At 48.9% G+C, this 17,554-nt stretch overlaps 1 protein-coding gene across 1 annotated transcript in view; it reads right to left on the reverse strand.

The window, feature by feature from the left end:
- Positions 1 to 314: 314 nt before the first annotated feature.
- AKAP6 (A-kinase anchoring protein 6) overlaps positions 315 to 17,554 on the reverse strand; it is a 593,433-nt gene continuing 576,193 nt past the window's right edge. The window contains exon 13 of the mRNA XM_086936952.1: positions 315 to 1,933. Coding sequence (XP_086793078.1) covers positions 1,877 to 1,933 — 57 coding nt within the window. The 3' untranslated portion in view covers positions 315 to 1,876. The remainder of the gene's footprint in view (positions 1,934 to 17,554) is intronic.

Here is a 17,554-nt window from a genome sequence, read left to right on the forward strand (position 1 = left end):
ATCAAATCAGATAAATAAAAGTCATTGTCATGTACAATGCCAATAGCTCAAACTCTTACAAATGCGAGACCTATTGCATTGCAAATGCTGGTTCTTGTTCTATCCACTTGCCTAATGCCCACCTAAATTCCTTCCCACAGTACAAGGCCTTTGGCTGGAAATGAAGGCATCAATATAACCTTTGACCTCTACAAATGCAAATGTCGCAGTAACGGCTCGTGCTGCAGAACACCTGGAAATGAGAATCAAGGATCTCATCAAACAACCACAGCTCTGAAAACCAAAGGGTCTTAAAAAGGGGCGGGACTCCTCAGTGCCTAAAGGAATATTTTATTATATAGCGCAGGACATAAAAATAAAAAAATGAAACACTGAAGAGGAACAAATAAAAAATCAAATAAGAGGTGTGGCCTGGAGGGCAGGTTCAAGGATTCCATCCGGCATTCCACTCTGGCGCGTGGTTAATGTTTGCACAGAACAGAGGCGTCGCTTTCCATACAAGGGGGGTCGCAATTTTGTTTATTTATTTTTTTGTTTTAGGGGGCAGCAGGCGGAGGTCTCAAAGGATTGGCCTCAGATTCTATGGCTGACCTCTCAATGTCCACCTCTACTGACCCACTAAATGTGCCTTTTTTGTAAAATCTATACATTCTCTTCCCACACAATAGGTCGATTCTATGCCAATCTACCCCTACATTCACCCAATCCCTTCTTCTTCTGAATGTTTCATTTCCATTTGCTAACCCTCGGTTTCCTTTACTAAACCTCACATTGCTGAATCTTTTCTACTTGCAGATTAATTCCCTTCGAATTGCTAAATCTAGGCTCTCTTCACTGGATCTTTCATGTACATTCACTAAATCTCTTCATTTCTTGCTCAATCTTTCCCTTCCATTGGCTACAGTTCTATTCTCTTTGATACATTTCCTACTCACTAAATCTCTCATAGCTAAATTTCAATGTTCTTGATTTCCCCCCTTATCTTCAATAATCTACAACTTCTGCATCAGATTTCTCCCTGTCTTCACAACATCAGTCCTTTCTTCCCTCTAAATCTCTGCTTCCCTAATTGGTTCATTTTCTTTTCTTTTTCCCAGCTTCCAGCCCCGCCCCTTGTACTTTGGTCTCACTGACCTCTGGGTATCTGGTGTGACACACAGGGGAATATCTTACTCTCTCTGACTCTCCCCCCCCCCCTCTCTCTCTCTCTATCCTTTTCCTCCTCCACCCCCCCCCCCTTTGCTGGATCACTGCCTTGACCAACTCTACTTTCTCGAGAGGACATGGGGAGGGGCCTTGCGTCCTCTCCTGGACATTCCACAATAGAGGGTGCGCTGCCATGCAGGGAGACAACATGCTGAAGTACCAGTTAGGGCCTCTGACCCTAAACATAGAAACAGGGAAATGTTCAACATCCAAGGGGCTATTGAGAAGTCATTTCCAGAGTAATCTGGGCCAGGGGTTCAAAGGCACAGGTCAGCAAGGGTAGGATACCAAGGGGCCTCTCACAGGGGCCAGCCTGCCAGGAAAGCACTCCCTTCCCCAGTGACCCAGCTTTCCACATCATTGGAGAGACAAAGGTGGCTTCAGAACCCATCATCCTCTTGCAACACTTGAAAGAAAAGTTCTCTTTTGGCAGACCACTCAAAACAAGACTGCTGCATGGTGGGAATACATCCAAAAATCAGCCAGACTCCTTGTTCATGGAGGTAGCTTGAGCAGAAAGTCCTCGCGAAAGGAAACATATCCGTGGGGTTTGGCATAGAGGAGGCAGGGGCAGCCTGAGGGCCAGCAGGAAGGACCCTCTCTGGCCAGAGGCGCTGAAACATCTTTAATAGGTCACAGCTTCCTGGGGGGACACCAGATATAGGGTGGATCATAGGTTATCCCGGGCGCTGGCGGATGCACCTGTGTTCGAAGACGACTCCGGCTCCTAAAGGAGAGAAAAAAACAAGGTGAGATGAGTTTGGGTTATCAGCGAAAAAGTGAGCGTGTAGACTTCAGGCTTCTCCAACGAGTAGCGCGTGAGCTACAGGCAGCTGTCCAGCATCCTGCAAGTAGCTCTCCTGGGTGTAGGTCAGAGAACTAAATTAGAAGCTTTTCCTTCGTTGAATTAATATATGAATGGCAAATTGATAAGCTTATGTTTGGAGAAAAATTGCTGAAATCTCAAAATATTTTTAACGTTGATATTTGAGTGATAAAAACAAAACAGTGTTGGGGGGGCTATGACTAATATTAACTTGGTGCTACGGGCACTTCGGCTATCACTGTGATGTTTCACCATTGTAGAAGCGTTTCACAAACAATGCATTTTCAACATAATGTGTGCCCACCCTGCCTGACGCACAGAGGTAATCATTGCCCGATGAACGGAGGTGACCACTGCTAGTAATGTTGTATATGGGTAACTCATGTAATCTTGTCTGATGTGATTACACTAATAGGAGCAGCTCGGGAGGTTTTCATTGAACATAAGTAACTCTTATTACAGAAAATGTTGGAGACCCTGTTGTTGAGGTTCGAAGAGCCGGTTAGTGGTGAGTGCAGGAGAAATTAGTGAGGAAGGGATCAAATGGGTGAGGTCCTAGGAATATGGCATGAAAAAGACTGAAGAAGTGAGCAGAGATTGTATTGTGTTGTTTTAAGTATTTGTATAACACTTTCTCATCCCTGACAAGGCACAAAAAGCACTTTTAAACAGTTGAGTAAAAGGTTACTCCATTTGTTTTGCATGATTGGCCGGGCGGTGACTTTTCAACTGGTGTTAGTGATGGAATGAGTGAGAAAGTTAGTGAGTGTTAGAAATGGGATCTCCGGTTGGCTGAGGCTTGCGCCAAAGCCAGGCAGAAACCCCCCTCTAGTCAGGGCAAGGGAGTTACACACCAAAGATAACCCCTGCTCACCCTCTAGGCAACGTGATGCGAGCAGTGAGGGTTATCCCGGAGGCAATGTAGGTTAAATATTTGCGCACGCACCCAGCAACAACACCCAAGGCCCACCACAAAGGAAACTCCACACAAGGTTATATATAAAAATAGCCTTTGTATTATACCAAACACATTAGATAATAAACACATAATTTACAATGTGCCAGAGGCGCGGGCAGAATTTACAGGGAATTATGTACACGGGACAGGGCCAGATGGACCACTGTCAGGAATAAGCACTTGGTAGAACTAGCACTTTGTAGAGATAACCCTTAGAACCTATCACATACAATAACTGTAGCACCAAATAGCAAATGTAGCACACAACCAGTAATCACTGGTAACAGGTAAGTACCACCTACGAAATCCTAACAACCTTAGGAAAATATCACGCAGGGAACCATGGACTTACTAGTATGACTATACTAGGAAAAACAACCACCTAAGCATAAACAGACATTTAGGGGTATAGGCCAGAAGCTTGGCACATGATGCATGAAAACACATTCAGAGGTATATAATCACATATTGCGCAGAGATCACATAGGTCCAAAAACATGTACCCCACGCAAGGACACAACACCAGAACTGTCCCACAGGCCAACTGGCCTCTCCGGGGCTGAAACGCCCTGTGTCCAAAATGTCAGGGCAGGCTGTGCAGGCAGCAACCAGAAGAAATGTGCAAAGGGGCAAGCCTAAATGAAGCAGCTGCCCACTAAGTGCTGGGCAGTTGGAGATCTCCTCTGGGCTCTAAATAAACAAATTGGAAGCCTCCTGGGCTCTGTCCACTGTAGCCTCGCTGGGGGGGGAGCAGCCTACTGCCAGCCAGGGCCGCTCTACCACCCAAAAATGCCCCCCTGAGCCTCTTGTGGGCTCTTAAGAAATGCCCCCGTCGTTGGAGTCCCGCTCGGGGGACTCGAGAACCAAGGAAATGCCAAGGAGCCTCTCGGGCTCTAATAAAAATGTGCCCTTGAATGTGGGAGTCCCGCTCGGGAGACTCAAGATACAACCGTGCCTCCCTTAGGCACTCTCAATCGGCCCAGAGCTCCCCCCAGCCCGTGATACTCACCGGGCTGCTCTCTCTGGGTACTCCGCTTCTCTCCCGGCTCCTTGGGTCGCGCTGGCGCTGCTCCTGGGGCGGGGACGTCCTGGGTGGTGGGGTGGGCTCCCGTCCTCCCTCGGTACTAGCAGGAAGTCCGGGGCTCTCCCTTGCACTCGGGAGCCCCGGGCAGGACACGGCAGGTTGCTTCCGGCCCCGGAGCACACGGTGGGCTCCTGTCTGCTTCCGGGTGGACCTTCTCTCATCCCGCGGCTACAGGGGGGGCGGGACTTCCTGCCTCCTCTCTCAGGGGACAGGCTGGCTTGACAGCAAATGGCAGCGCAGCTCGATGCGTCGAGCCCCCTGGCTCCGGGGCGCCTCGCCCAATTGCAGCGCGGCCTCTGTCGTGAATCCCCCGGGCGGCGGCGGTAATTCTCCTCGGGCAAGATACGGGGTACAGCGAGGGGTAGGCACCCTCGGAAGTTTAAATATTAAAAAGCGGCAGACCTGCAGGGTGGGCACCTGCTCAGATTATAAAAAATGCGGGCCAAAAGCAGGGTGGGCACCTGCTTCTTTAAAGGGCAAGTGGCCCATCAAACAGCGCTCCTCTGGGGGCAACAAAGCGCTTGAAATAAATAAAAGCAAAAGCGCTCTCAGGTGCTTTAAAGGCAAGGTCCCAGGTCCAAAGTTCAGCTACAAGGCCTTTAGGAAGAAAAAGGCAGGGGGGGCAAAGGCTGGGCCCAGGGGCCAGCTCACAGGGCCCTCCAGGCAGGAAGGAAGTCCCAGTGGCGTTCCTCCTGGCGCCCAGCAGCAGCAGGCCCCCCTCAGATTAGGATCAGGAACAGAGAACCTTGGTATAGAGTCACAGCCCCTCTTTTATACACATTTTCCCTTTGTCTGTGTCTGCAGGGTGGGGGAAAACCAATCGGAGATGGTTTTGCAGCACTCTGATGTGCTCAGCCCCTCTTTTCATTCACAGGGCAGGCTAGGGTCATCAGTCGTACCGCAGGGGGCAGAGCCAGCATTGTGTGGGGAAAGCCCAGCCCTATTCAGGTCCCAGGTGCACTCCTCCCCGGCCATCAACATGCAGATCTCCCATTCACCACCGAGGCAGACCCATCCTGGCTCCTGGAGACTGGCACACCAGCCAGCCCCAGCCAATCACAAGCCAGACAGCCAAGTTAACTTTTATACACAGACAGGCCAACTTCTAGAAGTGGCACTTCCACACTAGGTACATTAACGCCGCACACATCATCGTGCAGCATTTAATCACACGAGTCCACACATACCAAACTCGAGCTTGCACTCCCCACGCATCAGGAGCTACCAGGGACACATACATTCCACATGCATTCCTATGGGAAGGCAGGCAGGCTAACCTCACTACACTAGCACCAAGTCACATATCAAAAGCAAAACGTTTAGGGGTGAACCTGCCAGAAGGGCCAAGTCCAACAGTGAGTAACTGAAGATGTGAGTGAGCGAGAGAATAAACTCAGTGAGGAAGCAAGGAAGTGTTGGCATTAGTGGCTAAGTCAAGAGTGAGACAGGGAGTGGAGAGGTCAAAGGGCCAGCAAGCGAACATTACATATGGGTGAGTAAATGAGGTGAATGAGTGAATGAGGGACTGAGTGTCTACATGAGTGGGTGAGGAAGTAAAAGATTGCGGGACCGAGTGCTTAAGTGAGTGACAGAATGAATGAGGTTAAGTACAAATATAGTGAATGAATAAGCGGGTGAGAGAGACAGTAAAATGAGGATGACGGCGAGAGTGAGCAACAAGATTCAGTTGTCCTCCAGAAATCATTACATGCTCAAGAGATAAAATTGACAAGACACACATTATAAACATCAGGAGAGCAAGGGAGAGGGAAACAGAGGTTGTGACTCACCCTCCTTGTCTATAGGGTCCGAATCAAGAGCTCGTCAACCTCGAGTCATCTAGGTTGGGCCCACTGGATATAGGGGAAAGGGCGAGTCTATTTATTTATTAATTTATACCATGCCACATACCGACATGGTATACTACCATAACTGTGACTAAATGTGTTTCTTATCCGAACCCACCTCCAAGAAAATGTATTACGGTAGTGTACCGAGTATCTGTATGGCATGGTATGAAGGAATAAATGAATAGCCAGTCCCCCTTTCCCAAAAGGGTATTAATAGGGACATACTGATCCTGATGAAAACCACTGGATTGGGGTACGTTGCATAAACTAGTTGATTGCATTTAAGTGTCAAGGAGGGACAACTCTAACCAGTCCGTTTCCCCAGTTTCGAATCTTGCCAGACGGACCGGTGAATAAATATTATTTGGAGCACCGCTGAGGCAATTAAAACATCTCCTTATATAGATCCCACACCCTTTTATTCGTTAAAAAGTGCTCCCTTGTATTTTGAAGGTGGCAGCGTGTTCAACCCTCAGAAGGTCGGAAAGAACTCGCTGATGAGGCCCGCCATTGGCTGACAATGAGTGAGCGAGAGCTCCTTTTAGATAAAAGATAGTTTCTCTATATCCAGTGCTACCCCCTAGATGACTCCAGGTTGACTCTCTCCGGATTGTGGCATAACATATGTTAGTTAAAAAAAATACACATGACCTTAATTCCCAGACTACAAAGAAAGGAAGAAACAAAGCTGCGTGGGCCATTTGGAGATTAATGCTTCCCATACAGCCATTGGTCATTGTTAGACAGGTCAGTCTTAGGGTGGTCAGTCTGCGGGTGGTCAGTCTTGGGGTGGTCAGTCTGCGGGTGGTCAGTCTGCAGGTGGTCAGTCTGCAGGTGGTCAGTCTGCAGGTGGTCAGCCTTAGGGTGGTCAGTCTGTGGGTGGTCAGTCTTTGGGTAGTCAGTCTGCGGGTGGTCAGTCTGCGGGTGGTCAGTCTATGAGGGTCAGCCTTAGGGTGGTCAGTCTTAGGATGGTCAGTCTGCAGGTGGTCAGTCTGCAGGTGGTCAGTCTTAGGGTGGTCAGTCTGCAGGTGGTCAGTCTTAGGGTGGTCAGTCTGCAGGTGGTCAGTCTGCAGGTGGTCAGTCTGCAGGTGGTCAGTCTGCAGGTGGTCAGTCTTGGGGTGATCAGGCTGCAGGTGGTCAGTCTGCAGATGGTCAGTCTGCAGATGGTCAGCCTTAGGGTGGTCAGCCTTAGGGTGGTAAGTCTGCGGGTGGTAAGTCTGCGGGTGGTCAGCCTTAGGGTGGTCAGCCTTAGGGTGGTTAGCCTTAGGGTGGTCAGTCTGCGGGTGGTCAGTCTGTGGGTGGTCAGTCTGCGGGTGGTCAGTCTGCGGGAGGTCAGTCTGCAGGTGGTCAGCCTGCGGGTGGTCAGCCTACGGGTGGTCAGCCTGCGGGTGGTCAGCCTGCGGGTGGTCAGTCTGTGGGTGGTCAGTCTGCGGGTGGTCAGTCTGCGGGTGGTCAGTCTGCAGGTGGTCAGTCTGTGGGTGGTCAGTCTGTGGGTGGTCAGTGTGCGGGTGGTCAGTCTGCGGGTGGTCCGTCTTTGAGTGGTCAGTCTGTGGGTGGTCAGTCTGTGGGTGGTCAGTCTTAGGGTGGTCAGTCTTAAGGTGGTCAGACTTAGGGTGGTCAGTCTGCGGGTGGGTAGTCTTAGGGTGCCTTATCTCCCTTGCCTTTTAATGACTTTGGGGCAGATTCACAGAACTAATCTGAGACAAAATCCTAAACATACTACTTTTGGTATTCACAGAAGACATTTAGTAGTAGTAAAGTTAGGATTTTGTCTTAAAACCAAAACTTAAGACAAAATTAAGTTTAATTTAAGACAAAATCCTAACTTAAGACAAAATCCTAACTTTACTAAATGTCTTTTGGGAATACCAAAAGTAGTAAATTTAGGATTTTGTCTCAGATTAGTTTTGCGAATCTGCCCCTTCGTTTTTGTTGACCTTAGGACTTTGTGCACTTTATCACTGTTAACCGGCGCTAAAGTGCTTGTGCTTTCTTTTCTATACATGGTGAAATTGCCTTTCCCCTAATTGGCACATTTAATTTACTTATAAGTCCCTAGTACAGGGAAGAGTGACCTAGAAGCCTGACAGTTTCAAAAGCCAAATATAAAATATCTACCCAGGGCCACACACTCAAAGGCCTCGCCGAAACGGAGGAGTTCAGGAAGCATGTGGATGGAGATATGAAGGCAGTTATGGCTGAAAAGTATTGTTTTCTAGGGTTACCACAGCGGCAACTGAAAGCCCACAAATCAGACTTAAGGATGAAGCCACGTGACTGTGGTTTCTTCTTTCGATATCTAGATGCTTCCGTCTGACCCGGTAGGTGTTGCGTCACTGGCTATATGTCAGCCATGCTGTGCAGACCTCTCCAAGGTGTCCCCCGTGAAGAGGTTCAGATCTGGCTTCTTATTTCTAATGTTAGGGGTGCCTCTGGGGCCTAAAGGCTACAGAAGCTATCAACCTTTGCTGGAACTTGCAGTTCTTATTTCAAGGACTTTAAATGGGCTTCAAAGTTTGACTTTGAGGTTTAATATCGATCTTGCGGGGCAGAGAATGAGTAGACTTTTAGCTGTTCTTCAAGCCTCTGCTTCATATATATGTCACTCGGGGGTAGGATTTGGTTACCTAGAAGATAACATCAGAGTACGCACGTTGCTATTATGGTCTAGGATTTGGGAGCAGTCAGAAGCCATTTTTGAGAGCTGTTATGATAGATTGTCTAAGTCAGGACAATTTCCTACTTTGGGGATTTCTTAGTCATTTCCTAACCCTGAGAGAATAGATCTCACCTCTAAGAAGCAGGTAAAGGAGTTGTTTTATGATCATTCTGCTGATGCTTGAATGGAAAGGGCCCTGAAAGCGCAGACGGTAGTGGCTTTGTCTACTACAATAGGGGGTGGGGTGGGGGACCTATTTCAGCTTCATCCAGAATGACAATTTTCTTAGATTAAATACATTGCATTTTTTGTTTTCATTGCCTGCGCAGGGATCTTGGCTCGAAAACCTTCCTAAATGCCCTTGTGACGAGTCCTCCAGACAAAGCCCTTCACGCCGGACATTCTCCACCTTACATCGCTCCTACAGGAAGTACTTATTCGCCCCTATTTTAACGGAAGCCTCAACTAGACATCATCAAATTGGATTTAAACTTTTACAATAGTTGGGATGAAAACAGAGCTGCTACGCTGTAATGAACTATATTAGATATATCTTGATTGTCAGGAAACCACATGGAGAGGGCAACATAAATTTAGGGATACATTTAGCCGAATAAAGACATTGATTTTTAGACTAACAATTCTTTGTTGAACAATAGGAGAAAGGTACGTTTTCTCAACCAATGCTTGTTGAAATGTGTTTTCCCAGTTCAGGGCAGCAGGGCTCCTGTAAGGGAAGAAATTAACTTCAGATTCGGTGATTGGGGCACACCAGAAGATGCTGGTGTCTGAGGCGCTTTCACCGGAAGTGGTGGTCTGCGGTGGTGGTCCATGGGACAAATTCTGGGCTGCCTTGGTAGGGAATGAGGCAACGGACTCCAGCAGGTAACCCTCATGGAGGGATGGAGGGGAAGCCTCTGTTAGATCAGTGCCAGGCAGACTGAAAACTAGACCCGTGAAGAACTGAAGCTGAGCCAAGGCCAGGAGAGGCCACCTTAGGTCAAGGAAAGAGACAAACAAAATGGCTGCCTCCGCGTGCGACACGCCCCGAAAGCACACACTGAGCCCGCCAGGTTTATTGCGGGTACCAATGCTGCTTTGGAATATATGCCCGATATATAGAGCTTGGAACAAGCAGGCTCATCACACAAGGGCAGAGGGACGAGCTCAGGCGCAACGAAAGGCCTGTCCGGCGAGGACATTATTTACAAGAGCACTCAGTTTCACAGAAACATAATTTCAAATGTAAAAAGACTTCTGTCCCCGGCGGATTCAAGGGCAGCAGCGAATGGTATTGATGCCAAATATGTAAATAAACAACCAACTGCCTTGACAAGGAGCCGCAGAGCAGCCAAGGTGAAAGCGAGGAGGGACTATGGATTTAGAGACACGTTGTGCTCAAAAGCTAGAGATGAGGCTGCAGCTTCAGAGACAAGAGACTGGAGCTCACATGATGTAAACCAGTATTTAATACTTTTTGGGAGGGAATGTATTGGTTGCCTGAGCGCTGCCCTTTATTGGTTGTCTGAGCCCTGGCATGAATGGTTGTCCGACCCCTGGCATGTATTGCTTGCCTGAGCCCTGGCATGGATTGTTTGCCTGAGCCCTGGCATGGATTGTTTGCCTGAGCCCTGGCATCTATTGCTTGCCTGAGCTCTGGCATGTATTGGTTGTCTGGTCCCTGGCATGGATTGGTTGCCTGAGCCCTGGCATGTATTGCTTGACTGAGCCCTGGCATGTATTGGTTGTCTGACCCCTGGCATGTATTGGTTGCTTGACCCCTGGCATGTATTGGTTGTCCGAGTTCTGGCCTGTATTTGTTGCCTGACCCCTGGCCCCTGGCCCGTGGCACGTATTGGTTGCCTGAGCCCTGGCACGTATTGATTGCCTGAGCCCTGGCATGTATCTTGGCATGTATTGGTTGTCTGACCCCTGGCATGTATTGGTTGCCTGGCCCCTGGTCTGTATGTGTTGCCTGACCCCTGGCATGTATTGTTTGCCTGACCCCTGGCATGTATTGGTTGTCCAAGCCTGGCATGTATTGGTTGTCCAAGCGTGGCATGTATTGGTTGTCCAAGCCTGGCATGTATTGGTTGTCCGAGCCCTGGCCTGCATTGGTTGGCGGAGCCCTGGCCATATTGCTTGCCTAAGACCTAGTAGATGCTGGTGGTTGGCACCATGGCAGGCACTGGTGGGAGGCGTGTGGGAGCCCTTGTATACTATTGTAGCCTTGGCTGGATGTCAGTAGTGTATTAGGTACAGTAAGGGGCATACAGACAGTGGCGCAGCAGTGACACCCAGTGTCTGAAGCTGAACTCGGACAAGACGGAAGTCCTCATCCTCGGCTCCACCCCTTCGGCTTGGGACGACTCCTGGTGGCCGTCCGTACTAGGAGCAGCACCGACACCCACCGACCATGCATGCAACCTAGGTTTCATCCTCGACTCAACTCTCTCCATGACCAAGCAAGTCAACGCCATCTCATCCTCCTGCTTCAACACCCTCCGCATGCTCCGCAAGATCTACAGGTGGATCCCCACTGAAACAAGAAGAACGGTCACCCAGGCCGTCATCAGCAGCAGGGTAGACTACGGAAATGCTATCTACGCAGGAACCTCAGCCAAACTCCTGAAAGGACTACAACGCATACAGAACGCCTCTGCACGCCTGATCCTCGACATCACCCGCCGCAGCCACATCACCCCCCACCTGAGAGACCTGCACTGGCTTCCCGTCAACAAGAGGATAACCTTCAAGCTCCTCACCCACGCACACAAAGCACTCCACAAAAACCAGATCGGCATACCTCAACACACGACTCAGCTGCTACACCCCCAACCGCCAGCTCCACTCCGTTGACCTCGCCCTTGCCACCGTCCCCCGCATCCGAAGAGCAACCTCCGGTGGCAGATCGTTCTCCCATTTCGCTGCCAGGACTTGGAACACCCTCCCTACCCACCTACGGCAGACCCAGGACCTACTTACTTTCAGGAGACTACTCAAGACCTGGCTACTCGAGCAGTAGCAGCATCCCACTTCCTCAGCGCCTTGAGACCCTCACGGGTGAGTAGTGCGCTTTACAAATGATTGATTGATTGATTGATTGATTGATTGATTACTTACAATATGCCATTGGCGGAAGGGCAGGAAGGAGCAGCAGACATTGGTGCAGCTGTGACCCCACCCCCTTCAATAGCCAGTTACAATACATCAGGAGAATGCACAGAAACATCAAGGCAGCAGCGACCCGCCATGGGCCAATCACTGCGATGCATTTACAGTGGTCCTGTAGGATCTAACAGTGGTGCAACAGTGACACCCAGGGGCCAGGCACAGCATGCTACTGGACAACGGCCTGGAGGAAACAGATAAAGGTGCAGCAGGGACAGGCAGCTGCCAACCATGAATGAGGCCCAGAGACTGGTTCAACAGCGACACCCAGTGACCGGTCACAGAAATGCAGCTGTTGTTGACCCATTGGGTAAATGTGACCCGGCTGCAGCACTGACACCCAAAGGCCAAAGAAGACGGTGCATCATCTGAGGTCTTGGCTCCTAGAGGGGGAAGGGCAGCAGCTATGGTAGGTATAGCTCAGCTGCTCATGGAAGCCATTTTGGCGCTGCAACATTAATGGAATTACCAGCAGCACTATATAAATATGGGTAAGATCGCATCCTTTTGGTACATGTTTTAGTCAAGCGTGGGAGCATCGGATAATAGGATAAAAGGACGATTCAGAACATAATCTCCCCCTGAAAGAAGTGGGGCTTGCTTCAAAGAGCAGCAGAGGCTGCAGAGGAACAACACATGCGCCTCTCACGTACGGATGACGGGGCGTCCGCGGCCATATTACAGTGGGTACAACTGCTAGGTACGTTCCCAGATGGAGACCACCCCATAGAGGATGGCTCGGTAGGGGAGGATTGAAGCGTGTCAGAATTATCTCTCTCTGTAGGTTTCACGACGACCGAGTGAGCATTATTATGTGGCGGCAAGGTTCAATGCCTTGGTTCTATTTCACGCTGTTTTAGGACACCCTCAGATAAATTTAGATTCAATATCCGAAATCTAGATCTGGTTGGACTGCATATGGTTTTAACTTCTGTCTGCTGAAGATTCTCTTCCGGATTTGCCAAAATGCACTGTATGTTTGTTGTTAGTGAAATATCAATAAAATATAGGGACATATTATCAAGAACGGCGTTAAAATTCTCGCCCCTTTAGCGACAGGAAATTGCTGCTAAAGCGGCGATAATGGGCTTGATAATATGCCCTGGAGAATTCCCATAGAAGCCCAGTTTAGCACCAGAACCTTGGGCTTCTATGGGAATGCACAATAGCATATTATCAAGCCCATTATCGCCACTTTAGCGGCAGTTTCCTGCCGCTAAAGCAGCGATAATTTTAACGCCGTTCTTGATAATATGCCACTCAGTTTTTTAAAAAGAAGTGCAGCCGGGAGTTGGCGAGTCCTGCAGACAGCGCCATCCCCCGTTCAACCCCTGCCTGTTGCTCGGGGGTAGGGCATTCATGAAAGAGTCGGGGCTTATGAGGGGGATTAGGGAGACATACCATGGAATACGGCAACGAGATTAGTGCTGAGAAAGAGTCTGCGGCTGTTCCTGGGGGGCTCTGCGTGCGCACGCATCCCACGCCCTCAGAATGAGGCCAGGGGGGGGCAGGGGTTTAAAGCATGCCTTTCATCTTGCACTCTGTGTAAGGCAGGGGCATGACGCACATCATTGGGGCTCCCCCTGCAGAATGAGAAGCGGGGCCCCTGAGACTCCCATATCACACAGATATACACTGGCCTTCAGCTGACTGGGGACCCCTGAAGGTTTGGGGGACCCTCTCCACCTCAGGGGCTTGTGCTACACCCCTCTGTAAGGCAGCTCACAACATCTATAGGAAGATGGCTCCTGGTAGAGCCAGAGTGGGCGTGGCATGGGCGCATCAGCTTGACCTCAGGTCAAGGGCGGGGAGGTAAGGACAGTCCGAGTGCTTCCGGTGCATGCTACACCAGACACATTTACCCCACATGACACCAGGCTGGAGCTAAGAAACCCCCCCTTACCGCGCACTTTTTGGTAGTCAGATTTGGTGTGGCATGGGTCCAATGATATGTTATGTTACTTTGGTGCTAATATTATCCGGGTGGGGGCCCCCTAAGGCCTAAGACTGAGGTCATACTGAGAAAAAAAGGTTTTCAGTTTCTTGCGAAATTGTAGGAGGGAGGGGCAAGAGCTAATGTGTAACAGGAGGTCGTTCCTGACTTTAGGAGCCAGCAGTGCTTAATTTGAGCCCGTGGTTTCTGGTGGTCAGCACTTCCACTTAATTGCCAGCATCTGTGCTTATGACAGTCTGCCACATGGTGGCGCTGTCAGCCTAATTTAGGTATGAGCACAACAAAAGCTGTGTATTCATTCAATTTAAATTAACTATGCCTAATCCCTGCCTCCCAAGACATTCTTATAGCTTCAGGGGCCTGGAATAGTATTTCCACACTTGTAAGAGTGTGATGGTTAGTAGTGGTGTTTTTGGCAGCACTGGTAGGGACAATGGATGGTGCACGCCTCTTTTTCCTCTTGACGACGGCCCTGGCACCTGTTCTTTTACAAATTAAGCACAAGAGTCAGGTAAAAGAAGGTGCAACCTCTAGCTTTCCGGACGTGGGGAACGTGCACGGGCAGGAGTTTGGCAGAGCGGAGGTGTGTGTGGAAGTTGATGCAGGGGTTTGAATGTGCAGTGCTTTGTAGGAGAGGGTGGGGAGTTTGAACAGAGCACTCTTGCGTGTTGGGAGTAACCCTGGAGATTTGTTAAGGAAATTTGTTAACTACGCATTCCACTCCTCCACGCAGCAGAGTCAGCTTCTAAACTGCACCCACACATGCTTTGATGAAGCAACTTTACATGTTAAAAATCATATAACCAATTCACAAAAGTGAACTTTCAAAGTGAAATATCAAGCAATGAGAGAGGTGATGATTTTGGGGTCACTCCTAACCTAGGGGGAAGACAAAGCAGATGCCGTGAATACAAAGAGAATATCATGCTGAACGATTCAGTGGTGGTCCCATCCGCTTAGGACCACCCCAAGCACAGTTATTATGGGCAAAAATACAATCCCAACCAAATGCCCTGCAAAGCATTATGGGATGAGATTAGCAGTGGGCAGTGAATATTATAGTGTCCAATATCAAAATAATTCTACAAAGAGCTGAAGTTCAACTCGACGTTACTAGGTGTCCCTCACGAGTCAAATGCAAAAGCATTGAATCAAGCTGCAGTTCCACTAGTCGTAACTAGATGTCCCTCACGAGTCAAATGCAAAAGCATTGAAACCCTTTCATGAAGCTGCAGTTCAGCTCTTTTTAGAATTTATGGTATTAGCTCTCAGCTCAGGGTTTCAATGCTTTTGCATTTGACTCGTGAGGGACATCTAGTAACGACTAGTGGAACTGCAGCTTGATGTAATAATTTTAATGCTTTTGCATTTGACTCGTGAGGGACATCTAGTAACGACTAGTGGAACTGCAGCTTGATTCAATGCTTTTGCTCAACTTCATGGAGTTCAGTAGTCAAGTCGGCCGGCAATCGGTGCTTGAGTGACTAATCTTCTGGTGTTTAGTGGGAGCCATCTGAAAACTTTCTTCAGGAGTTTGAAGGTGTGGAAGGAGGTGGAGCGATTTTCGCTGGTTAATCATAATCCCTATGCTTCTTGCTGAGATTGATGGCGAAACGACGCTGAGGACCTAGGGGGGTTGTCTTATGCAAAAAGGACCACTTCCGTCTCGTTGGAATCGAATAGCAGGCAGTTGGCCCTCAGCCAGTTTTCAACTTCTGACATGCGATTGGTGAACTTCAGTTGGGCATTGGCGGTGCCGTCCGAGAGGAAGAAGATGAGCTGGGTGTCGGCTGCATAGGATGTAATGTTGAGTTCATGGGTTCAGACAGTGCATACGGTCGGAACCACGTTGACAGTGAAGAATGTTGGACAGAGCGAGGAGACTTGAGCATGAACTCAGGTCAAGGGATGGGATGGTAAGGAAGATGTGAGTGCTTAAGGAGCATGCTACGTCGGAGATGGGCACATGCACCCACACATATTTTTCAAGTGACATCAGGCTGGAGCTAAGCACACCTCTCAAACCCTACAAACTTTGTGGTAGTCAGAGTGGGCATGGCAAGGGTGCAACAGCATGAACTCAGGTCAAAGGGCAGGGGTGGTAAATGAAGGTTGTGTGCTTCAGCTGCCTTAGACAGTTGCACCTGATAACATCTGTCCTGGGACACCAGGCAGCAGCAGAGCAAACCTGCGCTCACCCATCTAATAATGAGGGGGCTGGAGATGGCACGGCATGGGTGCAATAGCATGATGCCCTTGGGCGAAGTTCGCGCTTTATAAGACCACATTCATTCATTCATTCAACACAGTTCAAGGGTCAAAGGTAGGTAAGGAAGCTCTCTAGCTGTGGCCATGTGCTGAGTTAGTCCTGTGTTCCCTGGTAGATATCTCACTGGCCATCAATCAAGTTCTCAGAATACTCTTCAAACCAAGGACCTGCGGAATCAAGAAGCACCTGGCTTGAAGGTAACCACATGAACCCAGGTGAAGGCACTAGAGTGGGCTGGAGTGGGCATGTAGTGCCTTTGGTTGGTGCAGTGCTTGTTGCCACAAGGCAGGGCCGGGGGCTCGTTTGCCTGGAGACCCATGCTATGCACTAATTCTCCTTTGGCAGTCTCTCTAGGGAGCAGGTATGCTGGACAAGCAGGCTGTGTTTCGGTGTACCTGCTCCCCTGGCAGTCCCAGACATTCAATATTGTTCTGCATATATTCACCAGGGTAGGACTGCACAAACCCATCATTTTTGAGGCCCCTTTGCTGGAGCAGGAATATGGCGCCATGGCATAAAAGGAGGGCTGGGGCATGGACAGGTTGGGGGAACCATGCCATGCCATCAATAGGTCATAATGCACACCCAAAAAAAGGGGAGAAAGAAGAGAATGCAAATTCGGCCCAAAAACAAAGTTATCTAGAAAAACATACAAAATGTATTCAATATAAAAGTAACGTGAGGCTCAGACAAAAAGGCTGGTACATATAACATTTGGTGAACATACACGACCAGACAAGTGGCATACAAAGAGAGGTTACATAAAAGAAGGAGTTCCAGGCCAACACTGGAACTACAACAAACAAAACAATGTGTCCTCCAGAAATTGTGGCCACAATTGCGTCAACGACGTTTCGACCTTTGTCATTAGTACAGGGTCATCTTCAGGACAAATAATTAGCTGAACGTCCTACCAAATAATTCCGAATCATTAGGAATGCAAGCACAGGAATAGTCGATGCTTGTATAATTCTATATGTGAAGGGAGGACTTACCAATTCAACTCCCTTCGTTTCCTTTCTGCCATAACTGCTTAAAATGGGTCTAGTGGCACTTATCCCATGTCGATAATTCTTTCTTTTATCACAAACCCCGAACATACGCGATTTACTATCGGGCAGCCACTGAATTAAAAGGCCACGAAGATTAGTTCCCGGCAGCAACTGAATTGCGAGACCGAATAAGCGCAGTTCAAAAACGGGCACCAACTAAATTGTGAGACCATAGAGATTAGTTCCAGGCCCTTTACCTGGAACTATTCTCCACGGTCTCACAACTTAGTTGGTGCCCGTTATTGAACTGAGCTTGTTCTGTCTCGCAATTCAGTTAAAAGCACTTATGGCAGAAAGGAAACAACGGGAGTCGAATTGTTAAGTCCTCCCTTCACATATAGAATTATACAAGCATCGACTATTCCTGTGCTTGCATTCCTAATGATTCGGAATTATTTGGTGGGACGCTCAGCTAATTATTTGTCCAGGAGATGACCGTGTACTAATGACAAAGGTCGAAACTCCGTTGACGCAATTGTGGCTGCAATTTCTGGAGGACACATTGTTTTGTTTGTTGTGGTTCCA

The sequence above is a fragment of the Lissotriton vulgaris genome, chromosome 9 (assembly GCF_964263255.1).
Source record: "Lissotriton vulgaris chromosome 9, aLisVul1.2, whole genome shotgun sequence".
Taxonomy (NCBI): Eukaryota; Metazoa; Chordata; class Amphibia; order Caudata; family Salamandridae; genus Lissotriton; species Lissotriton vulgaris.